The 25,597-nt window shown below is 62.8% G+C and overlaps 1 protein-coding gene across 1 annotated transcript; it reads left to right on the forward strand.

Annotated features, from left to right (window-relative positions):
* Positions 1-2,874: 2,874 nt before the first annotated feature.
* Positions 2,875-25,292, forward strand: PHLDB1 (pleckstrin homology like domain family B member 1; the record flags this gene model as incomplete). Its single annotated transcript, XM_079545812.1, has 26 exons — positions 2,875-2,997; positions 4,323-4,421; positions 5,176-5,299; positions 5,456-5,626; positions 8,308-8,433; positions 10,255-11,495; positions 13,161-13,394; positions 13,463-13,600; positions 13,685-13,822; positions 16,215-16,343; positions 17,657-17,812; positions 17,958-18,068; positions 18,325-18,414; positions 18,962-19,084; positions 19,804-19,941; positions 20,537-20,692; positions 21,109-21,273; positions 21,608-21,724; positions 21,831-21,933; positions 22,240-22,284; positions 23,331-23,622; positions 24,148-24,238; positions 24,336-24,482; positions 24,634-24,853; positions 24,965-25,050; positions 25,152-25,292. The coding sequence occupies 26 exons, from the start codon at positions 2,875-2,877 to the stop codon at positions 25,290-25,292; spliced, it is 4,704 nt and encodes a 1,567-aa protein (XP_079401938.1).
* Between the last annotated feature and the right edge of the window lie 305 nt (positions 25,293-25,597).

Here is a 25,597-nt window from a genome sequence, read left to right on the forward strand (position 1 = left end):
GGATGAAGAGGTGTCTGTTAGCAGAGAACAGAAACTTGCTCAGTGCATATCAGGGCTGTGCTTCATTGCTAATAGTCAATATTAGCAACCTGACTGTGTCTCACCTAGATGTAGAAGTTAACAGCGCATGCTCCAAGTGCAAGGTCTGCACCTGGGTCATGGCAGCACCCACTGTCAGGGCAAGCTGGGGGACATAAGGATAGAGCACAGCCCTGCCAAAAAGGACCGGGGGTACTGGTGGGGGGCAGCTGGACAGGAGCCAGCAGTGTGCCCTGGCAGCACAGAAAGCCCAGCGGACCCTGGGCTGCAGGCAGAGCAGCGCGGGCAGCAGGGCAGGGAGGTGCTCCTGCCCCTCTGCTGTGCTGTGACAGCTCACCTGGAGCACTGCGTCCACAGGTGGAGTCCTCAGGGCAGGAGAGATGGGGAGCTGCTGGAGCGCGGCCAGAGGAGGGACACAGAAATGGCGGCAGGGATGGAAGCCCTCCCTGCGAGGACAGGCCGAGAGCTGGGGCTGAGCAGCACGGAGAAGAGAAGGCAAGAGAAGGAGAGCTGAGAGCGGCCCGTCAGCATCTGAAGGGGCTGTGAGAAGGGAGGGGACGGACTCTGCAGTGGGTCTGTGTGATGGGAGAAGGGGAGATGGCTTCAGACTACAGGAGGGGAGATTGAGGTGGAGCTGAGGAAGAAGGTTTGGCAGTGAGGGCGGTGAGGCGCTGGCACAGGTTGCCCAGAGAGGCGGTGGTGCCCCGTCCCTGCAGACAGCCAAGGTCAGGCTGGACGGGGCTGTGAGCACTGCTGAGCTGTGGGTGTCCCTGTGCGCTGCAGGGAGCGGCACCAGGCGGCCTTCCATCTCCCTTCCACCCAAACCATTCTATGATTCTACGATGGGACCGACAGGCGATGGCTGCAGGACGCTCCGCGCCGCTGTGCTGCAGAGCCCGGGCTGCCCACGAGGAGGCGGAGGTGCTGCTCCCCACCGGGCTGAGCGGAGCTCACGTCCCTTTCGCTGCGGTGCTGCTTCGGGGCAGCGTTCTCCCCTCGCGCTGCCGTCCCGAGGCGCTGAGCTCCTCCCTCCCTGCAGCGGTGCCAGAGGGGCTCGGTGAGGAGTTCGGGCCGACCCTCCCGGCGCTGCAAACCTTCGGCCAACGCGCAGCGGCGGTGCAGGAGCGCTCCCTGCAGCGCTGAGCTCAGCGGGCGCGGCCGGGATTCCTCGGCTCTCGCAGGAGATGTCTTTGCGGATGATTTATGCCGATGTTTTTTGCCGGGCGCGTTGCGTTACCCCAGCAACCGCGATGCGGCCTCCATCACCCCCTCGGGGTGGGATGGGAGGCGGGGGAGGGGGCTGCCCCACGCAGGAACCGGCGGGGCACCTCGCTGCCCGGAGCTGGCGGCCTTCCCCTCCCGCACCTCCGCCAGATGAGCTCCCCCAGAACACCGGCGTCGAAGGGCAGCACCGGGCTGAGGGCGGCCCCCCCGCCCCGACGGCCCCGAGTGCCCCCTACCCCCTCCCGCCCTGCTTCCGCCCTCTCCAGCTGTTGGGGGAAGGCCGCTGGTTGCGTGTTTGCCGGGGCAGAGGGTGTGGGAAGGGGTGAGAGCTCTCTGAGCGCGTTAGCAGCTGCGGTGGGAGCAGGCAGCCAAGTTGGACGGAGGCTGTGGATGCTGCGCGGTTTCCTCCCCTGACTCATCCGAGCGGCCGGGCGGAACGTCGAGCACCGGGCCCAGCTGCAAGAGGGGCTGCTCCGGGCTTCCCCAGGGTGGGGCAGAGCTGCCCGGTGCCCGTCCCCACGAGCAGAGCCCTCGGGCACCGCAGGAAGAAGACGGGGACCCTCGAGGTCCGTACTGCGGTGCACGGGGAGAACGCAGAGTCCCCTGCTGTGTCCCATCCCGCAGCGCTCCGCTGCTCTGCACGCGGCCGTCGGACCCCCGACGGCTGGCACTCCTCTGCGGCCGAGCCCTGGCTGCCCCCGGCCCCGTTTTCATGCTCGGCTCTGCTGTGCCCTCCCCCATGCAGCCGTGGGCCGATCTCCCCTGTAAGCAGCTGCGGTAGTGGGGTCACCCCGCAGCCCGCTGGGTGGGGACGGGCGGGAGGGGCCGCGGGGCTCGGCGTCCGCCCAGGTGAGGCCCCGGACCTGCACGGGGAAGAAAGGGACTTTTGTCTTCGTGCCGGGAGCCGCCAGCCCGAGGGCAGCCCTGCACGCAGGGGGCACGGGGACTGCTTGCTATTTGACGGTAACTGAGCCCGACCCTTTGGCATTTGCTGCCTCTGCCTCTTCCCACGGCGGGAACAAGCGGCGTGTTTAGCAGGCTGCGGCGGGAGAAGAAAGGCCGCCTTGTCCGCGCCAGAGGTGGGGCGCCGGCCGGGGCGGTCGCACTCCCGCCCCGCATTCCTCTGCTTGAGGCTGCGTGTGCGGGGCTGCGCGGGACGGGGGGCTGCGCTGCAGGCGGAGGGCCGGGGGCTGGCGGGCGTCTCCTCTACGGGAACCGGTGAGGAACGGGCAGGGCGCTGCTGGGGGAAAGGAGCCGTCCCAAGCAGGGTGGGCGACGGGGAGAGCTGGAACCCGTGATGGGGTCCAACGGGGTGATGGGGCTGAGGGCAGCGGGGTCGAGTAGGGTCGTGCGGCAGGTGGCTGGCGGGAGTGGGGGCAGATCCTAACGGGGGCGGCGTGGCTGTGGCTGCTCCCCCCCCTCCCCCTCGGGGAGCTGCACGCTGGTACGGCGGGGCTCTCCGTGCTGGGAAGGGTTAACACCCGCACAGGATCCCACCCTGGCTCCGCTCCCTTCCTATGCCGGAGCCCAGCCCCTCGCTGGCTTTTCCTCCGGACATCGTATCGGGGCCTCGGCGCTGGCGAAGCTGTGGGTAGGCTGTGGGGTCTCACGATGCTGGGGAGCGTGGCTCCCCTGCCCATGAGCAGCGGTAGGCAGCCCCGCCAGCATGTCGGGGCCGTGGGGACTCTGCGGCAGAGGCTCCCGCTCAGCGCCCGCACCAGGACCGGGTGGCAGGTAGGGGAAAGCGGCGGCTCTGTGTCTGCATCCGACGGGGAGTGTGGAACTGCTCCCGAGTACCCAGGGGCTGTGCCTGTGCTCTGCGCGTCAGCTGGCACAGCCCTCCTGTGCGGTGCTGCTGCAGCACCGCTGAGCCCTTGCATCGAGCAGAGCAATCTGGGCTCCGTCCCAGCCCTGAATCTGACGCCTGCTGTTTTCCAACATTTCATTTTTTCCGTGGTGTGTAATAGCTGCCCGCTCGCCCCCACAGCTGTGTTCAGGGCCAGCCGGGCTGGGAGTGCTGTCCCTCTCCTCCTGGGACACTGTGAGCGATGCTGTGGGGAGCCGAGCCCGGGGCTCACACTGCACCCCACGTGCCTCAGCTGCTCTGCACAGGCTGTGGGGCCGGGAGGGAGAAGACCCTGTCACCGTGAGCAGCAGCTGGCCCAGGGGTCCCTAGCAGGATGAGCCCACTCGCATGGCGGGGCCAGCCTGCCCAGGAAGGGTTAAGCTGCATGCAGCCAGGCTTGAGCGGAAGGGAGGGACGTGAGGAGCAGACGGTAAATTTAGTAACCAGAGCGTCCCGGCACAACAAGCGGTGTGAGCGCCGGGCGAGGGAAATTGCCGCTCATGGGCCGCGTTCCTCCCCGTGCACAGGAAGGCCGTGGGTGGCTGCTGGCCTCGTGCCGTGTCTGTGCGTCATAGGGGCCAGGCCTGCTGCTGGGGGCTGCCCTCGAGGGGCAGGAGCGGGTTGGGGTTAGGGTGGGAGGCAGAGCGCGCGGCCAGAAAGTCCCAGGCTGCACGGAGGGGTGGGCAGTGACAGCCGTGTCCCTGCTGCCCCGCTGGCTCTGGGTGCTGGCGGTGGGAGGGGACGCGGCGCTGAGTTCATGCACCCCCTAATCTGGCTGCTGCCAGCCTGTGCAGAGATGGGGATGAAGGCATGCAGCTGGGTGCTGGAATCAGGCGTGTGTGGGTGTGCTGGGCTGCACTGTGAGCTGCTGCGCGCGGAGGCAGATGTTGCTGCAAACAGCTGGATGCTGCTCTGCTGTGTCTGCCTGTGGCCATAAGGGCCCAGCTGCCGACCACTCCCAGTCTGTAGTGGGGTCTGTTTTCTGCAGCATTTGTGGAGTTGTGCCAGTGTGGTGGCTGCTTCGTATGATTAGCATGCAAGCGGGTGTTCCAAGGTGCTGGAGCCTGTGCTTGCTGGGCAGGGATGCGCATCAGCTTTGGGCAGCTGCTGCAAGGCTGGAAACAGGAGTTGAGCACAGGGTCTGCAGCAGAGCCAGAGCCCTGCACAGTTGTGCCCACACGGGCACTCATACCAACGCTTCTGTCTCTCCCAGCCCGTGCCTGACATCACCAGGCGCCTCCGTGCGAACACAATGGAGGCTCCCAGCAGGACCACCACCAGCCCAACCCGCAGGGTGCAGACCATCATCCAGGTGAGGCTCAGGGCTGCGGCAGGCAGGGCGAGTCGTGCCCACCAGCACTGCCCCAGTGTGTGGCAGGGTCCTGCCTTGGTGGTAGAGAATGCAGAGAAGGGTGAAGAATTCTGGCTGCAGCAATACTGAACGTCTGTGGGAGCATGGAAGTGCAGCAAGGAGCCCTTCTCCTCCGTACCAGCCCTGCTGCAATGCTCTCCTCACCCACTCCTCACCCCGATCCTATTACAGGATCGGCAGTAAAGCCAATTGAGCTAAGTGGCTGCTGCCTCGGATCCTCTTAGAAACAGCCCAAGCTTCGGGGATCTTCCCTGCAGGACCTGACCTGGGCACACTCCTGCTGCAGCTCCCCAGGGCTGGCAGCATGGGAGGGAAGGAGTCCTGGGCTATCTGCATCCTCTTGTTTGTCCTGCCTGGCCTCCACCCCTCAGTCTACATGACCATACACACACAGGCAGGTGAGGGGGCACATGGGTGCTTGCAGGAGAGGTGCTGCACAGAGCGGCCCAGAGCAGGCAGCGCAAAGGAGCAGGCTGCTGCCACAGGTGCTATGTGCACCCCTCCCTTCTCATCCTGTGGCATGGAAAGATAAGGAGCCTGTAAATATTTATGACCTGTTACTGCAGGGCACAGCAGGAACAGAGGCAGCTTCTGTCTCTGCTTGCTCCAGGAAGGGCCCAGTAAGACACTTGTGAGGGCTGCCCCTGCTCACAGCGCTACACAGCACTGACCCATCCTGCTCTGACCCTTGCAGAACAGCCCCCTGGACCTGATAGACACAGGCAAAGGGCTGAAGGTGCAGACAGAGAAGCCGCACTTGGTGAGCCTGGGCAGCGGCCGCCTCAGCACTGCTATCACACTGCTGCCACTGGAGGAAGGTGAGTGCTGACTGCTGGAGCATCCCCACCTTTGGGTGCACCCCAATCCAGGCAGCTGCTTCTTGCCTGGGGTGGCTCCTGGAGGATCGCTGTGAGCATGGCTGGGAACCCATCTCACCACACGACAGTGGGGATGCTCAGCCTCTCTCTCTGCAGGGAGGACCACAATTGGCACGGCTGCAAAGGACATCGTCCTGCAGGGCCCTGGCCTGGCACCCGAGCACTGCTACATCGAGAACGTGCGAGGGACACTCACCCTGCACCCCTGCAACAATGCCTGCACCATCGACGGTGTGATGATCCAGCGGCCCACGCGCCTCACTCAAGGTAGGGCTGTGGATAGATCCCTGTTAGCAGATCCTGGGCAGGATCCGGCCGTCCTGGACACGGCCATGCCGTCAGATAGCACACACGTCTCCAGAACCATCCTGCCACTGCCTGTCCCGCGTCCGCAGCTCCTGGCTGGAGGTGTGGCACATTTCGGGGGTTGTCTTGGCTCCGAAGAAAACCATCTCAAGACCTGTTGCTGACGTCTGCGAGGAGCAGAGGGCCCGGGTTCTCAGACGGCCCTGTGTGACTGTAGGGGCTTGGACCCCATCGTCCCTCCACAGCCATCCCGTGAGCGTGGGGGGAGCTCAGGGCGGTCCCCGGGAGAGGAGCGGGGACCCCAAGCGGCCACGACCGCGGGCAGCGCCGAGACGCAGAGCGCAGCGGGTGGCTTCCTCACGGCCGCTCTCACATTTTCCGTGCCTGCCCATTTTGTCCGTGAATCACTCTTTCTGGTCCCGGGGTCCCCACGCTGCCGCGCCGGGAGCGCCGTCCGTGCCCCGCGGAGCCGCCCCGCCCGTGCGGCTCCTCCCCGGGGCGGTCCGGTGCGCGGCTCCCGCTGCCCGGGCGGCGGCTGCGGCCAGCGGGCGGTTCGGGCTCGGTGAGTGCGGCGCGGCGCGGCGCGGCGGTGGGGGGCGGACGGCCGCGAGTATCCGTGCCCGGAGGGGCGGGGGGTGCAGCGAGGAGGGCACCGGGAGGGGCGGAGGGAACCGCGCCGGTTCTGGGCTTTGTTTGGCGGCCCCGGGCTGCCGGCGCCCCGCGGAGCTGCCGCCCGTCGCCTCGCGGCCAGCGCCGTCTCGCTCGTTTATCGTCCTCCATCTGTCTGCATCGGTCTGTCGGGCCCGGGCCGTGGGGAGAGGGCGATGCCGAGCTGTCACCGGGTCGGGCTTCGGGCGCCGCGCCTCCGCGGGCAGCCGGGGGGGGGCTCCGGGCGGGGGTCGGCTCCGGGCAGCCCGGCCCCTCCGACAGCGGTGGCTGCTTTCAGACTTTCTCCATCCGCCATTTCATTCATCGCCCGCGGTGTCGGGTTGCGCCGGAGTTAGAAATCCGGATCCTGCGCTCCTTTGACAGCCTCTCATTAGCGACGGTGATTTATCCGAGGCGCTCCCGGGGCGGGGAAGCCGCACAAAGGCCTGGGAGCCGCGGGCCGGGGGGGCTCCCGTACTGCCGGGCGGGGAGGGGCGGCTGGCGGCGGGGCTCGGCCGGTGCGGAGCCCCCCGGAGCCGGGCGGGGGCCGTTGGGCCCCGCTGCTGCTGCAGAGTGAAGATGTTCCTCGCATCTTCCCTCGTACCCCCCGCAGAAGGCGGCTGGGTGCTCCGGGGGGACCGCGTGCTGCAGCGGGTCACCCAAGGGAACAATGAGAGCCGCGTGAGTGGAGGAGAAAAGGACTCGATGGGCGATGGGTGCGGGTGCTGTTGACATCCCCGTGTCCACACTTTCTGAACAGCACACACAGCTCCTTCGGGGTGGGCACAGAGGGGTCGCGGAGCAGGAGGTTGGTGGCCACTGCTCTGGGAAGAGCAGCTCCTGGAAAAGCATGGGTCAGTTAGACCCATCTGCACGGGGACACATGGGTGTGCTGAGAGGCTCTGCCAGCTGAACCCAACACGTGCAGGACTTCTCTTAACCTGGTGCAATCTGTGTTGCCTGGAGCTGATCTGTGTGTTGGTGTCACACAGGGCTGCTCTTTGCCAGCTCCCTGGTGGGACCTGGAGTCGGCACGTGCTCTCCTGTTATTTCTGCTCCACCATAGCTGGCATAGGGTGATCTCTGTACACGCTCCCCCACTCCCTGCTGCCTGCCTGGGGATTTCCCAGCCCAGCTCCCTCCATCCGGACCCACCTGCTCTGCTGAGGCTGAGGCTGGGGCTGCACTTGGGTTGCACGCTGCCAGCTCAGCTGCTCCAAAAAATGCATCCCTTCCAGCAAGGGATTTTCAGCTGACAGCGAGCAGTGAGCCTCTCCCTGGGGCCCTGGAGGCGCTTCAAAGTGGGGTGTGTCGGCAACACGGCTGCCAGGCAGGAGCCTCGCACCGCCGGGGGGAAGGCGGCTGGCTGTGTGCTGCCTGCTCCCAGCTCCCTGCGCTTGCTGCACGTGTGGGACTTTGGCACCGTGGCTTCCGGATGCTTGTTGTCTTCACACACCGGTGTGTGTGAAGAGTCGCCTTTTACAGCCCTTGCAGGGCGGGTGCGGGCAGCACTATCCGCTGCTGCACATTGAGCTGCATCCAGGTGGTGGCGGAGCCGTGAATGCAGCTCTCAGTGGGGCTGCTGCCCTCCCTGTGCCACCCGGCCCTACTGCCCTGCCGGTCCCCCAGCGTGCAGCCGTGCAGGGAGCGACACACAGCGTCTGAGCCGCCTGCGCTCAGCAGGGACCATCTGCAGCCTCTGCTGCTGTTCCCTGGGGCTGGCGCAGCCTGGCTCCCGTCCCTGCATTCCTCCCCGATGGTGAATCGGCAGCCTTCCCTACGAAGGCTCCGGGTTTGGGCCAAGAAGCGGCATTCTCCTACAGCGGACAGGAGCTGTCTTGTCTGCAGCTGGCGGCGGCACTGGAGTGCTGCCAGCCCTGCTCTGTGCGTGGCCCCAGCTGTGCGGGATGCACCCGGCTGTGGGGATGGCGGGCAGTGACCTGGATTCCAGCCGTGCCCCCCCCACCCCGGTGCTGAACCCCCTCTCTCCCCAGGGTGCACCATCTGCCTGGGCCAGGCGACCTTCCTCCGCTTCAACCACCCCGCTGAAGCCAAGTGGATGAAGAGCATGATCCCAGCAGGAGGAAGGAGCCCCGCGGCTCTCTATGGACTGCCAGCAAGTAGGTGGCCCTTCTTCATCCTGGTGGGGCTGTGGGGATGTTAGGAGTCTCCTTGTTTGGAGTTCTCCTGGGTACGGGTGGGAGCATAGGGCTGTGCAAGGTCATAACAGTGGGATCTGGATTCCTGTGATGCCCATTCATGGATGCTCTGTGGTGCCTTCATTGGCTGATGACTCAGCCTGGTGGCTGTGCTGATGTCTGTTAATTATTAATGGTGCCTGGGAAGAGTGTAACAGGTTTCTGCCCAACCCAAGCCCCCTGTTGTGTGTGGGTCTGGGGGCTGTGCTGCTACTGGGGCAGAGCTCTCAGTCCTCGCTCAGCCTAGGAGCATAGGGCTGTTGGGTGCATGCAGGCCCCCCTGCTGCCTGAGAGCTGCTGTTTACATGTAGGGCTGGCTACAAGGAGGCTGTGAAGGCCGTTTCCCTGGCTGCAGCACTTAATTGAAGCAGCTCCTTATCTCGCTGTGTCTGTCTGTAAGGCACGAGGTCCCTGCCTCCAGCCTGGCTCCAGGGAGGGGGATGAGACAGGCGCTGTGCTGATCCAGGCTGGCAGCTCCCACGTGCCATCCCCACACTGTCTCCATGGCTGTGCATCCCTGAGCAGGACACAGCTGGAGCTTTCAGCAGCACTGTTTGCTGCTGTCTGGCTCCCAGTGTGGTCCCTCCCCACTGAGGAGGTGGCAGGGACCTGCTTGGTGCTGGGACAGCCCCTGCCCTTTCCCAGTGGCAGCTGGTGCCAGGCACAGGATGCTGTGGGTACTGGAAGTCACCAGACACTGGTGCTTGTTGGGTCTGTGCAGCTGCACCCTGCTTATTATCACCAGGGCAGGATGCTGTGAACTCATGGTGTTATTCCCAGGGAGGTGGTGGAGTCACCGAGCCTGGGGGTGTTCAAGGAAAGGCTGGATGTTGTGTTGAGGGACATGGTTTAGTGGGAGCTACTGGGAATAGGTGAACGGTTGGACTGGATGATCTTGAAGGTCTTTTCCAACCTTGGTGATTCTATGATTCTATGATTCTATGATTTGTGCCATGTGCACAGTGCTGAGGGCTGGGAAAACATCAGGTCCTACAGCTGGGAATGGGGAGTAAGAACCTGAGGAGGTGCTGTGTCCCCTGAGCAACCTGCAGCTGCCCACAGCTGCTGCCCTTTGATCCCTGGTTGTATCTCTGTCCCTGTGATATCAGGCAGGACTGCATGTGCAGAGATGATGCCTGCTGCTCTGGGTCCCACCTGGGCTGTGGGACTGATGGTGTCTCTCTCAGCAGGGATGCACTCCTGGTGCGCATGAAGCAGGGGTCAGGTCAGTGTCAAGGCTCATGCTGGTGTTTGCTGCTGCCTATCTATTTTGCTGTGGCAGCTCAAGATCTACCGATGTGGTGCTGCCCCATGCCAGTGTGGTGACACTGTCCAGGAGCAGCCACTGCTGTTATTAGCATGTCCTTTGAGTGACAGGCACATCGGTGGCACGCAGAGCTGTGTCCAGACACACCACGGCCTCGGGCCGGGCTCAGGCAGGGAGGCTGCATGCCAGCATGCCTGTGCCCTCCTGGCTGGCTGTGCACAATATGATTTTGCAGGCAGGAGCCTTGCACTGTGGGGAGGGAGAGTTTAATGGAAGTGAACTGAGCTTTGGTCTGCCAGCTGGGTGCCAGCCTCAATCTCCTGCCCCATCAGTGTGCTCTCTGCAAGCCCTGCAAGGCAGTGTGGAGCAGAGCTGGGCTGGGTGAGGGGCTGCCTGCAGAGCTGCGCTGCTCAGAAGCTGCAGGAGCAGGGCAGCACGGTGCCCCTGCCCACTCTGACTTCCACGTCTGCCCGCAGAGCCCGAAGCCCTGGTGAATGGCAGCCGCCAGCTGCCGGCACGGGAGCCCAGCCACAACTCCCTGGTGAGCTCCATCGAGAAGGACTTGCAGGACATCATGGACTCGCTGGTGCTGGAGGATCCGGCGTCCCCCAGCAAGAAACCGCCGTCCCGCGGGCAGTCCCCGCACTGCGCCATGGTGAACGGGGGTGGGCGCTGCCTCCTGTCCCCTCCGCTGAGCCCCGGTGCCGCCTCGGGGGGCTCCAGCTACGAGAACGCCTCGCCGCCCTTCTCCCCTCTCTCCTCGCCCGCCAGCAGCGGCGGCTACACGAGCCACTCGCCCAGCAGCCAGGAGCAGGGCCCGGCCGTGCCCCCCGTCGTGCCGCTCCGCTCCTCCAGCTACAACCACGCCGTGCAGCCCCCCCCGCAGCGCCCACCACCGCCACCCTACGGGGGCCCCAATGACACTCGGTCGGCGGAGAGCCCCCGCGCCTGGCGGGGTGCCCTGGACAGCCCGGCGGTCCCGCACCCCCTCCAGGAGCACAGGGCGGGCAGTCCTCGTTCCCAGCCGCCCGGCAGTCCCCGGGCAGCTCCCCGGACATTGGGCTCCTCGGTGCCGCGGGTTCGGGCAGCCCTGCAGGAGCGGCCGCCCAGCCCCTTCCGAGAGCAGAGGGATCCTCCCGCTCCCGGCCGGCAGCCCGCACCCAGGCTTCTCCCGGACGCCGTGGGACCGGCGCACGGCAGCCAGAGTGGCCGTGGGCTGCAGCCCCCCGAGAGTCCGCGGGCGGCCCGGAGGAACGTGGAGAGCATGCGGGAGCTGCCGCCCCTCAGCCCGTCCTTATCGCGCCGAGCCGCCAGCCCCCGGGCGGCCCCGGATGCCCCGTCCCCTCAGCCCCGGCTGGGCAGGGAGGTCCCTGGAAGCCCCCGAACCAGGCGCAAGGGCCACGAGGAGCCGAGCCCCGCGGGCGGGAGGAGCAGCAGGGCCGGGAGCCCCTCGTCCCCGCTGTCGACGGAGCCGTCCGCACGCCGGCCCAGCTTCAGCTCCTGCCTCAGCCCCGCACACAGCCTGGGCTCCCTGGCCGTGCCTTCGCCCCGGCAGAGCCCCCGCGCCCAGAGGAAGCTGTCGGGGGCGTGCACGCCGGCGGGCGTGCGGGAGCGTAAGAACAGCATCACCGAGATCAGCGACAACGAGGACGATCTGCTGGAGTACCACCGGCGGCAGCGCGAGGAGCGGATGCGGGAGCAGGAGATGGAGCGCCTGGTGAGCCGAGGGGCGCGGGGGGCTGCTGGCTGTGGGAGGGCATCCTGACCCGGATTTGGCAGCTGGAGCCGAGGCTTGGAGGGGCCGGGGGCAGCCCCGGCGAGTGCGAGGTGGCCTCTTTGCAAATGGCTTTGAGCTTCTGTTGTTTTCAAAATGTAGGCCTTTTCTCTCGGGGATTTTGCTGACGGCAGCTTATGAATGATGTGAACAGGCTCCTAGGCTCGAGCTTATCCGGAGAGATTATGGCCTGGAGTGGCAGTTGGTGCCCCTGGTGTGCGGGGAACTGCTGCCTCGCACCAAGCCCCTCTGCTTCCAGCAGCCAGGGAAATCTGCAGGCTCAGCCTGGGGCAGTGCTGTTCTGATGTTCACGGCTGCCTTTGGTTGTGGATGTGTAATTTTTAGTGCCCCTGGGTTTGCAAAGTGAGGCGTGCCTTGCCAGGGCTGCGGCTCGGCAGGGACACGGTGGCTGCCTGTGCGTGGTGTGCAGATGCTGTTCCCGGCTGCCGACTGCTGGGAGGCTCTGTGGGCATTGCATCTCTATATTTAGGGACGGGGATAGAGTTTTTATAGAGCGAGCAGCTGCCTGGGTGGGGCTTGCCCTGTGCATCTGTCTCTCCCTGCTGCCCAGTGGATTGCTGGGAGCAGCCGGGGACTGTGGGGGCAGCTGGGCCAGGGGAGTGCTCCTTGGGGCCAGGGCAGCACAGCTTGGCCCAGGCTCACCCAGATGGGCTGTGCAGTGCAGGAGATACGTGTGTCTGTCCCCACCGGCATTGCACCCAGTGCTGCCCAGGGCTGGTGTGGGGTACCGCCTGTGTTTCCCCAGGGAGGGCCCTGGGCTGATGGTTTGGCACAGCCCGCACCCTTGAGGATTTGAGATGCCCTGCAGATGCCCTGGCTGTGTTCACCTTCCCAGGTGCCATCCAGAACCCTGCTGGGTGCTTCCTGCCCTCTGCCCATCCCCATGTTGTGGCATGGGCAGCAGAAGCCCTGTTTACTCAGTCCTGAGTCACGGCAGGCAGACAGCCTGAATCACCACCTACAAATAGCCCCTTACAGAGGCAGCGCGGCGTTCAGCCGGGGCTGCTGTCTGTAATTAGTCTGTCTCCAGCCCTGGGCATGCCACATGCACTGCAGGACAATGCTCTGACTGCTGCCCAGGGCTGGTTGAGTGCACTGGGCTGGGGCATGGAGCAGCGCAGCCCCCGGTGTGCAGAGTGCTGGAAGTCCATCAGGGCAGCCGGGACCTTCCAGACACGGGCGATGTGCCCAGAGCTGGAGGAAGCGCTTCCTGTGTGCGGAGGTGGTGATGATCCGGGGTGCGTGGGAGTGGGACACGCAGGGCAGGGTGACACACAGGGGATGCTGGATGCTGCTGGGAAACAGGGAAGTGCCCCAAGTCCTGCTGCTGTGGCTGTGGTGAGCTGCTGGCAGCCAACGTTCCCCAAGAAACAGTTTTCCTTCCTCAATGTGAGGATGTTGGTCCTGGCACCGTCACGCTGTGGTCTGTGTGTATGTGCCCTGCTGCCAGATGGGCACTGCGTCCCCTCCCTGGGCACAGCAGTGATGCCTGTGCCCCGCAGCAATGCAGGCAGCCATGCTGGTGAGGGACGTTTGTGGGCACTGGGATGGGTGCTGCAGGTCTGCTCTGAGCAAACCTCCCTGCAGGAGCGGCAGCGCCTGGAGACCATCCTGAACCTCTGTGCTGAGTACACCAAGACAGACGGCTCTGAGCTGCTGCCTGGTCATACGGATGCCGGCCGGCGGGCACCAAGGGGCACAGCAGGGCTGGGCCGTGCCGCAGAGGAGCTGGGTGTGCTGCGGCAGAGGGAGAGCCTGGAGAGGTCAGATGAAGAGAACCTGAAGGAAGAGTGCAGCAGCACCGAGAGCACACACCACGAGGTGAGGGGATGGGGATGTCCGGGCTGAGCCGTTCCGTGCTGTGCTGTGCTGACCTGCTCCCTCTGCAGCATGAGGAGCTGGCGGGCCCACGCGCCAAGGAGGCACAGCGGCTGGAAGAGGAGCGAGCCTGCGTGTTCGGCCACCTGGATGAGCTGAAAGGCCGTGTCAAGGAGCTGGAGCAGCAGCTGCAGGAGACATCGCGAGAGGTGAGGGTCTGGGCAGCACCCACATGGGCACTGGGTAGCGGATTGGGCTGGAGCGGCCATGCTGACACAGCTGTGTCACCCCAGGCAGAGATGGAGAGGGCACTGCTGCAGGGCGAGCGGGAGTCAGAGGTGGCACGGCTGCAGCAGGAGCAGGAGGTGGTGCAGCAGCTGCAGGAGAAGCTCTCCAGCCTGGACGCCAGCATCCGGAAGGAGCGGGACAAGGTGAGCCCCAACGCAGGGCTGTCCCCTTGGGGCTGTGACATGCTGTCCCCTGCCCTGGTGCCCACATGCAGGGATGACGCTGGTGGGGTTCTCCCATGCTGGAACATGTGGCTGGATTCTGCAGAGGCATTCGGTGACAGCTGCTGTGTCAGCTCCGTGAGGTCTTCCCAGGTGTCTTCATGTGCAATGGGAGCACCAGTGTTTGTGCAGAGAGGGAGGAAGAGGAATGGGCGAGCGAGCTGGGCAGTGCCTTTCTCTCTCCTCTCTCTGTGCTCACATTGTGCCGGGCTCTGTCTGTCTGTCTGCTTGGTATCGGCGTGGTGTCCCTCAGCCCTGCCAGAGGAGGGCAGAGGCAGATGCTGGGGATGTGCTGTCGGTCTCGCTGTCAGGCTTGGTGCTGCAGGGCTGCCCCAGCACTGACCATGAGGCCTCAGCACTGCCCAGCTCACAGCCTTCCTGCAAGCTGAGGTTTGCAGCAGGCCCACTGGATCTGCTGCCCACGGGGATGCTTTGGTCACACACAGTGGTGGTGACTGCTTGAGCATCTGTAGCATCTGTAATGCTAGAGGTGGCTGGGTTGCTCTCTTCTGAGCATTTTGCAGCTTTGGCCAGGAGCTCCCTGCAGGATGCTGAGCAGCAGCTCTGGACTGCAGGGTGTGCTCCTGCTGCTCCTTCCTGGGCCTGGATTCTTTTTGCAGTCCTGGTGGGAGGGCAGACCACGTCTCACCTCCCTGCGATTGGTCTCAGGCTGTGAGACCCCGACGTGCATTGCTCAGTGCCTGTGTGCAACTGGGGCCGTGTGGGGCTGAGCTGCCACCAACACACCCAGCAGCACTGCTGCAGCACTGGGGATTTGTGGTTTGTTTTTGATTTTCTGACCGTTTGCAGGCATTTTCTCTAGTGAAAGACTGCGTTGTGCAGCGCTAGGAGAGGAGCAAAAAGAAGCCTCATTCCCAGAGTCTCAGTTGACTTAACCACCTGCTTTCCTATTCAGTCTGCACTAACTGGCTCTAACAGTGGCTGCTCTGAGCTCTGTCACTAACCTCTGACACCTTTGCTCTCCCCACTCACAGCCAGGTCTGGAGCGTGGGGCAGCAGCACGTCCCATCCACCTCTGCATCCTCTGTCCACTTTGCCCCCACATCTGTGCCCAGGAGGGAGGGATGGCCTCGGCTCACTGTGTTCCTGTGCTGGAGGGAGCAGGAATCAGCTCCCCAAGGGGGTAGGGGGATCCTGCACCACTCCAGGGATGTGTCTTCAGTGCCAAGTGGGAGAAGGGCAGGGGCAGCTGTGAGACATGCTGGTGCCACCAGAGCCATTGCCACTGAGATGTGGCTGCTTTGGTGTGCAAGGACAGTCCTCAGAGGGGGACAGTGTAGGCACATACACAGACAACACAGCGCTGTTACCTGAATGCTGGGCAGCAGCAAATCCAGTAGAAGCCCAAGTGAGCAAAGGTGCTTGTGAGACAAGACCTTGAGGCAAAATACTCATGGACAAGATTCCTTCCCAGGATTGCAGGAATTTTCAGGATTTCTAAGTAATGTTCCAGCAAGGATGGGGCTTTCCTTGTTTGAGCAATGCACAAAAATGCAGCAGTGCACAGTCTGATGTGCCAGGGGGTTGTCCTGGCAGAAAGCCTGCAGGACAGAGAGCTGGGATTCCCAGTCCTTTTTGTGCTCCCCGCTCTCAGCAGCTCAAACTGGGGTTACATGTGGTGCCCTGCCAGCCGGGTGTCTCTGGCTGCATGGACTGTGGACAGAAACAAGCATTTGTTGTGCATCTGCCCTGCCACTAACGTGCTGAAGAACAGCCCAAGCAGCTCCACAAGGACGGCACAGACTTTGGTCTCCTATTGCCCAACGGGTAGCCACGCTGCTGCAGAGATGCACAGCAGCCACACTGCCGCCGCATTGGAGCTGCTCTGGCTGCCAGCAGCATCCTGGGTTTTGGGCACGTTAACAGAAGGCTCTGGTGGTGGTTGTGAGGATGGCTGTGTGGTAAAGCAAGGGCCTCTGGCAGCTCCTGGAGTCCTTTGATGGCAATGTGCAGGATTAGGATGACTTAACCCAAGTTGCAAAGCCAGGTCAACATTGATCTTTCCACTGTCCTTAAGTCTTTGGCACGGAAACATGAGACAGAGGTCCAGGGCTGGTCATAACCTCTGTAACGCTGCCCAGCCCAGGGTTCTCACGGCTTTTGCTCTCTCAGTCTCTTGGTAAATGCCCCTCTCTGGCTGACCCCTGTCTAATCCTGCAGCTTCTGCATGGCGCGGATTTGAGAAGTGTGTTTTCTCTCTTTTTTTTTTTTCGTTTCCCTTTTCTGTTTGTTTTTTTGTTTGTTTGTTTTGTTTTGTTTTGTTTTCGTTCTGTTTTGTTCTCCCCTAATTTAGGAAAGGGCAAAGATTGATGCTGAAAGGAAGGAGCTAGAGAAACTCCGGGCGCTTTACAATGAGTCGAAGAGCCACCTTGATAACTGCCCTGAGTCAATGCGGGAGCAGTTGCGGGAGCAGATGCGAAGGGTCAGTGTCTCACCCCCACCCCTCCTGGACCATGGCCCACCTCCCTCCGCTCCAGCTTAGGCCAGCTCTTCCCTGGCAGCTGGGGCCGCACTGAGAGCATCGCAGCCGGGCCGGAGGAGGCTGGCGCCGTGTTGGTAAGCTTGCTGCTCACCCGGCCCCATGGCACGGTGCTGGCTCTGGACCGGGCAGGGCACGAGCATGGATCTGCCCCAAGCATGCTGAGGAGGAGCCGTGTTCCCCGCAGCACAGCCCCACGTTGAGCATGGTGTCCTCTGCTGGGGTCCTTCTTGACCCCGTGCAATGAGATCCGCCCCACACGTGGGCTCACAGAGCCGGGCTGTGCCCTGCCCGCCTGCCCACGAGCTGCAGTGCTCTGCGTCCAGATGCTGAGCATCTCTGAGGTGTGGAGGCGTCGCTGTGTCCGTGTGTCCGGCTGGGCACTGCCTGTGGAAGTTGGTCCCTGTTCTCCCAGGGTGCCGTCCCCAGGCTGCCTCTCGAGAGGGGAGCGCCAGGGAGCTCCGTGTCCCTGTGTGTGTGTGCTTCCAGCTATTTCCTGCGAGTGTTTATTTACACAGCACTGTCAGTTTATGTTAGCATCGGTCTGCAGCATTTTTTCCCATTATCTGGTATTTTCTGGTAGCTGCTGGCTCTCCTCAGCCTGTGGCTGGAGCAGCCCTCGCTGCACAGCTCTAGCACACAACTGCTTGTGTCCCCTTTCCAGGCTGGTGGTGGATGCTCTTGCGTTTGACATGGGTCTGGGTGATAGCAGGTGCTGCCCGCAGAATGTGATGGGATGCTCAGGGTGCTCAGTGGTCCTGGTGTGCAGGAGCCCCGGCAGCTGCCCTGCGTGCACTGCACTCTATGTGGCCACGGAGTGGTGGTGGTCCCTTTCCTGGGGCATGGGAAGTGTGTTCTTGCAGTGAGAGCTCTGCCAGGACGGTGTTTGCAGACACTGAGTTGAGTGCCAGCATCCCAGGATGCCACATTATTTAAAGGCTGGGGGGCCAAGGGCATTTGTCTGTTGTAGTGCTGGTCTGTGGTGGATTTGCCATCAGCTTGGTGACATGGGTGCTTGCCATGCTCCCTGCTTGCTGCTTGGCAATGGTGATGCTGCTAGCACAGGGCATTTTCTGGCTCTGCAGCCTGGCAGAGTGTCACCGTAGGCTGGATGTGATCAGGTGGGAGCAGCTGATCTGGATGCAGCTCCCAGCCATTGCGAGAAGCTCATCCCATGGGATCTGTGCCCAGTGCGTCCTCCACCACCTTTGCACTGAGGCAAGGGAGTGAGTGGCCACCCCATTGTGTGTCTGAAGGAAGCAGAGGCCCTGGAGACAGAAACCAAGCTCTTTGAGGACCTGGAGTTCCAGCAGCTGGAAAGGGAGAGCCGGCTGGAAGAGGAGCGTGAGACGCGGAGCCAGCAGCTCCTGCAGAGCAGGGCTGAGTACCACCGCAGCATCGCCCGCAGGAAGGTAGGGACACAGGGCAGCAGTCCCTTGTGAGTTGCTCCTCAGCACTCATGTTCCCAGCACCCCATGTCCGTAGCACCCCATGTCCCCAGCCCAGCCACGTTGCCAAGCTTCCCCTACCGCCAGCTCAGCCCTTGCCCATCCCCAGGAGCGGGTGGCTGCACTGGATGCTCAGGCTGCCCAGATCCGGCTGCAAAGTGCCCAGGAGGCTGAACGCCTGGCCCAGGAGAGGAACGATGTCCTGCGGCTCCTCCAGAAGGTAAGGCTTACATCTAGGGCCAGAGGGTTGTCACATGGTCTTGCATGCTTGCATCATGGGTGCCTGAGCGTGCAAAATGCTCCCAGGGGGTCACAGGTCACTGCAGCATTCCACCTTGCGGATGTTGCTGATTAGGCTGAGAGGGGATCCTGCCTCCTCTTGCAGCAGGGGTTGGCTGTTAGGGTGTGAGATGGGGCCTGACCACCACATGATGATAACCTTCCTCCTCTCTCTGCTCTTGTTGTTGTGCGCTCAGGAGAAGGAGAAGCTTGCATCTCTGGAGAGACGGTACCAGCTTGTCACAGGTGGCAGGAGCTTCCCAAAGATGTCCTCAGCTCTCAAAGAGGTAACTGGGGAGATGGGGCACTGTCCTGAGAGCTGCTCTCCTGTGTGCTGGGCTGTTCCCATCCCCAGGGACAAGCCTGGGGCACTGCAGTTTATGTCTGCAGCAGTTCCTCTGCTTCCCAGTGCCATCTGTCTAAAGCTGGGCACTTGCACTACTCCAGGCTTGTCTGTGGGCTGCAGGGACTGACATCAAGTTGGGAGGGAGGGAAATGCAACATAAGCGGGCTTGGGAGCAGCAGCATCTCCCGTGTCAGACTGCTGGGATGCTGCAGGAGCCTGGGCAGACTGCAGGAGCCCTGTGCCAGCCCGTGTTGTTAGTGGGTGGCATGGCAGGGTGCCCTCAGGAGAGGGGATAGCACAGCTGCAGAGAACTTTCCAGTCTGGCTCTGACCAAGCTGGGGGTGCAGTGCTTCCCAGCCTGCTCCTGGATGGCGGGGTGCCCTCGTGCCTCAATGTCCTACTGCCTACCTGGGCATGTGGGCTGCTGCTGCTGCTATGACCCTTCTGCCTCTGCGTGCCTCGCCTATGTGATCTTTGCCTTCCCACAGGAAACCCTCCATATTTCAGAGCCTTATGAGCTGCTGGAGGGAACTAAGCCCCTGAGTCCCCCACTAGGAGCAGCTGCCTCCTTAGCTTCTCCTTCTGCCCACTCCTACCCCAAGATGCAAGAGGTAATGGCACTAACTGCATGTGCTTGCGTGCTTGCCCTATGCAGGGCGGGCTGAGCCTGTGTATGGATATCCTTGCTGGCAATGGGGTGGGTGCCAGACCCCTAATGATGCCTTGAGGCAGCATGTCACACCCTGTAGCAGCAAGCTGAGGCAGTGCAGACAGGTTCTTCCCCATTTAGCTATCTGACACTTGAGCTTGGTAACACCAGCTGCCTGTCCCTGCCATGCTCCTCCTGCTCTGGGCTGTACCTGCTCAGCTGGTGCTGAGCTGCTGCCATCTGCTTTAATCCTGGTGCAGTGTGGATGCCCCACATTTCGCCTTTGCTTAGCACTGGCTGAGGAACTGCCTTCCTGCAGTGGTGCTGGGGCAGCTTGAGGCACCTCCTATTGCCATGGTGCCATCTTGCCATGGATGGCTTGTGCCTGGGGACCTTGGCGACTCCTGGCTCAGGCTGATGGAGCCGTGGCAGTACAGGCTGGAGTCTTCTGTCTCTAGCGTGTGGTGATACTGCATTTAAAGCAGCAGAAAGGCATCGTGCTGGGACTCCCAGCCCTGCTTTCAGGTAGCTGCAGAAGGGGACGATAGCAAGCAGGGAAGGGTTCATCTGGCAGCGGTGGGTCGTGTGTGTGCATGGGGAGGTTTGCTCCTGTTTTGAGGTCAATGCCATGAGGCTAGCACATAGGTCTAACTCTCCTCCTTCTCCGCCATGGATTTCTAGGAGTACATGAGGCTGTCTGACGTTTTCAGGTTCTACAGCAATGCATACGGCTCCAGCCTGGACACTAAAGCTTCTGCTGCTGCTCCCGCTGCTGCTCAACACTCTTTCTTGCTTGCTGTGCCCCCTGCAGCCAACGAGGTACCTGCCCTAGAGCATGCTCGGGTTGCCTGCCTGGGGCTGTGGTGGGCTGGCCATGTGGCCGCCTCCTGCGCCCAGTGCTCAGAGCTCACCTCTTCCCTAGGCTGGGCAATTTCTTTTGCTGCAGCTGAGCAGGGAGGAGCGGTGGGAGCAACCCAGCCTTGCTAGGGAGCACTTCTTGTCTGCTCCGTGCAGGGTTCGCCCTCTGAGTGCTGGAGCAGAGCTCAGGAGCAGAGCAGGGAGCAGGTAGATCAATGTGGCAGCCCTTTGCCTTTTGGCTCTGGGGATCTCTCAGGCTGTGGTCACTGCACCTATGCAGGGAGGATGCAGAGCAGGGGGGAGCAGAGCTTTGTCCATGCTGCATGCTACCTGGGTTGGGGGCATGATGAGGGAATGGAGAAAGGATGTCTGAGGTCCATGCTCTGCACTCTGCAGCATCAGCGTCACCACATGCTGCCCTTTCTCCTGGGGATGCTGATACCTTTTCTGAGGGCTTCTCCCCATCACTGTTCGCTTGCTCCTCTGTACCTATCTCTGCCTGGCTGTCCTGGCCCACAGCCCTTCTTCACAGCTAACTTTGCTTCTCTCTGCCCAGTACGTGACCATTGAGCAGCTCTCAGGGATCCTGGGCAGTGTCAGTGCCCCTGCTGGTTCCCCACTGGGCCGTGCCCCTCCAGCTTCTTCATCCTCAGGCTGCACTCCTCTTCCTCCTTCTCTGCCGGCTCTCTCTTCTCCCTCCATCTCCGCAGAGGTTTGTGTCCCATTTCCCTCCCTGTATCCCCAAGCATTCCCTGGGCAGAGAGAGGTGCTAGCAGGCTGAGGGGCACATACAGAAAGGGATGAGGTGCCCAGGGTGCTGCTGAAACAGCCCAAACAACACTATGAGCTGCAGCCCCACTGCTGCCTTTGCTGTTCTGCTACCTGTGTGGCAGCAACCCGAGCTCTGCCTGGCACGTGCTGGGCTGCTGATGAGCAGGGGTGTCCTGGAGCTACTAGGGCTTATCCAGTGGTCACCAGGGTCCCTGGGGTCTGTACCTCGCCTGCCATGCCCCTGCTACCTGGGGCCAAGCACCACACAGGGCAGTGATGCTCTGATCTCTCACTCTCTTTGTGTCTCTGTCTTTGTGTTTCTGTCTGTCCCTCCTATCTCACGCGGTGTCTCTTCAGATGGAGAAGCAGCTTCCAGGGGGCCCACTATGGCTCCCGGCTCTTGATTTAGAGAAGTGGTACCAAGAGGTCATGGCTGGCTTTGAGACCTCATCTCCTGTCTCTCCTCCTTCTTCCCCTCCTCCACTTCCAGCTAAAGCTTACTCTTCTCAAAAGCCTCTCCAGGTAATGCCCTGCTCCCCCTGCAGCTGCATGGGGCTACAACTCAGGCCTTGGGGATCATATGGTGCCACTGTGCTGGGGGAGGCTTATGGGCCAGGGGAGCTGGCAGGTGCTCAGCTGGATACTGGAGCCTGCAGCAGTGTGGACCACTCCCTCCAGCACCACTCTGTGCTGATGCGTCAGCTGTCACCATGGCGAGGGCACTGTCAGGATGTGCAGCGTGCACAGGGCAGGAGTGGTGTGGGAGCTGGTACCGATGTTGGAGCTGAAGCTCTCAGCCCGATGTGGGAATTTTCAGCCTGTCTTTCCTTACTCACCTCTGCATCTTTGTGCCCAGGTCTATCGTGCCAAAATGGAGGGTGACACTGGTGCCCTCACCCCTCGGATGAAGAGTGGCACCCCGTCATCCTCACAGCTCAACATCTCCGTGCTGGGCCGCAGCCCCTCGCCCAAGGTACGGCCATGGTGGGAGCTGTGCCCCATGCAGGGCTGCTGCTGCCCGACACCAGCCCCATCCTGAGTGCACAGGGTGGTGCTTAAAACATGCTGTATTGCCCTAGGGTCCCCTGCATGCCCCGAGCCACGCAGGCAGCCTGCCACGCAACCTGGCAGCCACACTGCAGGACATCGAGACCAAACGCCAGCTGGCCCTGCAGCAGAAGGGTGAGTGCCAGCTCCACACTGCCGCAGTTCAATGGGGCTGTGCTCCCACTGGGCATGCCTTTCTTCCCAGACACGCAGAGCAGCCGAGGCTGTGGTGGTGGTCCAGCTTCTCTGCACAGCTTGGCAGAGGAGGGAATCTGGCTATGTCTCTACCCACCCAGCCAAGGGCAGAGGGATCAGCCAGGGCCATGGCAGCCCTGTGGGCAGCAGCCAGGCTCCAGCAGGACACAGCGCCTTGCTCACGGTCTCTTGCTTTTCCCCTCTCTCCCCTTCCCTCAATCCCTCCGCCTGACGGTGCATCTCCAGCCGACCCGCTCCCAGCAGAGCCCTTGCAGCCAGGCGATGTACCAGGTAGAGACGTGGAGCAGCTCGGATTGCCTAGAGTAGCCCCAAGGCAGAAGCATGGCTGTTTGCTGATACCTTCTGTGTGGATGGGGAGGGGGCATGGCTAGCCAGGACTCCAGGGTGCTGTCAGTGTCTGCTTATGGACAAACCCCTCAACCCCTGCAGGCATTCTGCACGACACAGGAGCTAAGAGAAGCTCAGTGCTCTCACATCCCCCAGGGACATGGGAGCTCAGGTCCTGCCTCATCCTCCTGAATGCTGTGCTGCATGGACAGACAGTGCCTCTGGGACAAGAGGCGAAAGCAGGCATGCTGCAGGGCTGCGCCATGGCCAGCACCTCTCTGCAGCATTCTTTAGGCCAGAGCTACTGCTCCCAGAGGCTGGGCTTTGGGCTTGGCAGGCACGATCCCAGGCTGTTCCCCTGCCAATGCTTTGCCAGCCTGCTCCCGCCAGCCTGACGCATGCGCTCCTTGGCTGCCATCGCCGCGTGTGTCGGAGCGCAGGCAGGGCCCTGTGCCAACTGCTGACCTGGAACAGCAGCTGCTGCGTGTCCCTGGGGAGGGCTGTGCCGCATGTCAGCCCTGCGCCTGGAGAGGAGCACTGGGGGAGCTGCCGCAGCTCTGGCAGCTGTGAGCGCAGCAGGGCCTGGCCGCTGGGTTGAACCTCCCAGCCCTTCCGAGGAGCCAGGGCCAGCATCAGGGCACAGTCTCTCACTGAGCCCTGGGCCCAGCTCCTCCTGGCAGGTGCTACTGCTCACGAACCAGAGCCACAGCTGCAGCCCACCTCCATCTCCCCCTGCCCCACTTCAACCCCTTTCATTCCCATGGATGCTGAGCCAGGAGTGCAGCTCCTGAGCATGTGGTGCTCAGCAAGGCATGGTGCTGCTGCAGAGCCAGAGCCGGGCTCTTGAGGACAGCCCTGAGCCGGGCTGTGGCAAACTCTGAGTGCGGCATTCCATTGCAGCAGCTCTGTGCCCTTCCATGCCCAGGCAGCAGAGCCTGCGGGCCCACAGCTGCCTGCCGACCTGCTCTCTCCTTCTTCCCGGGGCGCAGGTCAGCAGGTGATTGAGGAGCAGAAGCGGCGCCTGGCAGAGCTGAAGCAGAAAGCAGCGGCCGAGGCTCAGTCGCAGTGGGAAGCCTTGCACGGGCAGCCCCCCTTCCCCCAATCCTACCCTCCGCTCATGCATCACTCCATCCTCCATCACCACCACGCCCACGGTGCGGGCCCACGGGCCGAGGAGCTGGACCACGCATATGACACCCTCAGCCTGGAGAGCTCAGACAGCATGGAGACCAGCATCTCCACAGGCAACAACTCAGCCTGCTCACCTGATAACATGTCCAGGTAATCCTGGGGCTGGCTGTAGGCCCTAGGCTGAGCAGTGCAGGAGTGTAGGCTGCATGTCTTCTTTGGCCCAGAGTCCTTGCTGTAGGCATTGTAGCTACCTGCTGAGCCAGGATTCCCTTCACACCTGAGGGGTGCAGCCTGACTGCAGAGACAAGGGGGTGTGAAGGGGCTCTTTATCACTGCTGTGTTGTGCAAGGAGGGACTTGAGTGCTGCATGAGAGCTGCCTGCTGCAAGCTGTCTGCTATGACACCTTCATGGCACCATCCTCCATCCCACACTCACCTGCAGCTTCTGCCAGCACCAGCTCTGCAGGGCTGACCCTGTTGGAGGGATGGGGCCCAGCGTCTTGTCCTTGCCCCAGCCAAGGGGCTTTGCTGCGGTTTCCTGAGAACCTCCAGCAGCGTTGAGTTGTGCTGAGCCAGGCCCTGGCACAGGCAGGGCAGCAGGAGTTATGCTGTGGGTGTGTACTGACCCAGCGGTGTTCAGTCGTCTGCAGGATGGCAGCTGTGCTTGTCTTGCAGTGCAAGCGGGATGGACGCAGGGAAGATAGAGGAGATGGAAAAGATGCTGAAGGAGGCACATGCCGAGAAGTCCCGGCTCATGGAGTCCCGGGTGAGCAGATGTACCCCTGGGAGCAGGCTGGGAGTGGGACAGGGGCTGTGTCCCTGATCCATTGGGTCCCCAAGCCTGAGCACCTCTACACCTGCAGGAGCGGGAGATGGAGCTGCGCCGGCAGGCACTGGAGGACGAGCGCCGGCGCAGGGAGCAGTTGGAGCGCCGGCTGCAGGATGAGACGGCCCGCCGGCAGAAGCTGGTCGAGAAGGAGGTCAAGCTGCGGGAGAAACATTTCTCGCAGGTGTGGAGCTTCGGGACAGAGCTCTCAGCTCCTCCTGGGATGCCGCAGCTCCCTCCCCAGGCAGGGACCTGCCACTGGGCTCGGTGGTGCTGATGGGTGCACAGCGCTGTGCCCGCACAGCGAGGTTTGCAGCACAGTGTTGCTTTCCCAGGCTCGGCCTCTGACGCGGTACCTCCCCATCCGTAAGGAGGATTTTGACCTGCGGCTGCACATCGAGTCCTCGGGGCACAGCGTGGACACGTGCTATCACGTCATTCTGACAGAGAAGATGTGCAAGGGCTACCTGGTCAAGATGGGAGGCAAGATCAAGTCTTGGAAGAAGCGCTGGTTCGTCTTTGACCGCATGAAGCGCACCGTCTCCTACTACGTGGGTGAGTCCCTGGGCGTGCCAGGCTGTGCTCAGCCCCAGCACCACGGCCAGGTGGCTGTCACCGCATCCCTTCCCCATGCCCCCGCTAACGTTGCTTTTCTCCGTGGGGCAGATAAACACGAGACAAAGCTGAAAGGCGTCATCTACTTCCAAGCCATCGAAGAGGTGTACTACGACCACCTCCGGAGCGCCGCTAAGGTGAGCCCGGGCTGCGGCTGCCGCGTTGTGTCCCAGCATGTGGGTGGGTGGGAGGGGCCGGGGGAGCCCACTGCCATGCTGACCCTACGCTCTCCTTGCAGAGCCCCAACCCCGCGCTGACGTTCTGCGTGAAGACCCACGACCGCCTCTACTTCATGGTGGCCCCGTCGGCCGAGGCCATGCGCATCTGGATGGACGTCATCGTCACGGGGGCCGAGGGCTACACGCAGTTCATGAACTGAGGGCCGGGCTGGGCGAAGCCGGGCGGCACAGAGCTCTGCGGGCGCGGCCACGGGCGGGTTTTTTGTTTTTTGTTTTTTATGTTAACTTTTTAAAAACAATTTACTGGAAACGCGTCAGAGCACTGAGATGTGAAACCGGGCGGCGCAGGGCCGGGAGGGGCGGGGTCCTCCGGCCGCCAGGGGGCGCTCGCGGGCAACGGACGGCCCGCTCCTTTGTCACCGCGGAGGTAGTGCTGCACGCACGCGTCGCGCCGTCACGCGCGCTTCCGCCCACCCCGGCGCGCCCGGCCAATGGCGGCGCGGCT

This window comes from Tetrao urogallus, assembly GCF_951394365.1.
Source record: "Tetrao urogallus genome assembly, chromosome: 22".
NCBI classification, from domain to species: Eukaryota; Metazoa; Chordata; class Aves; order Galliformes; family Phasianidae; genus Tetrao; species Tetrao urogallus.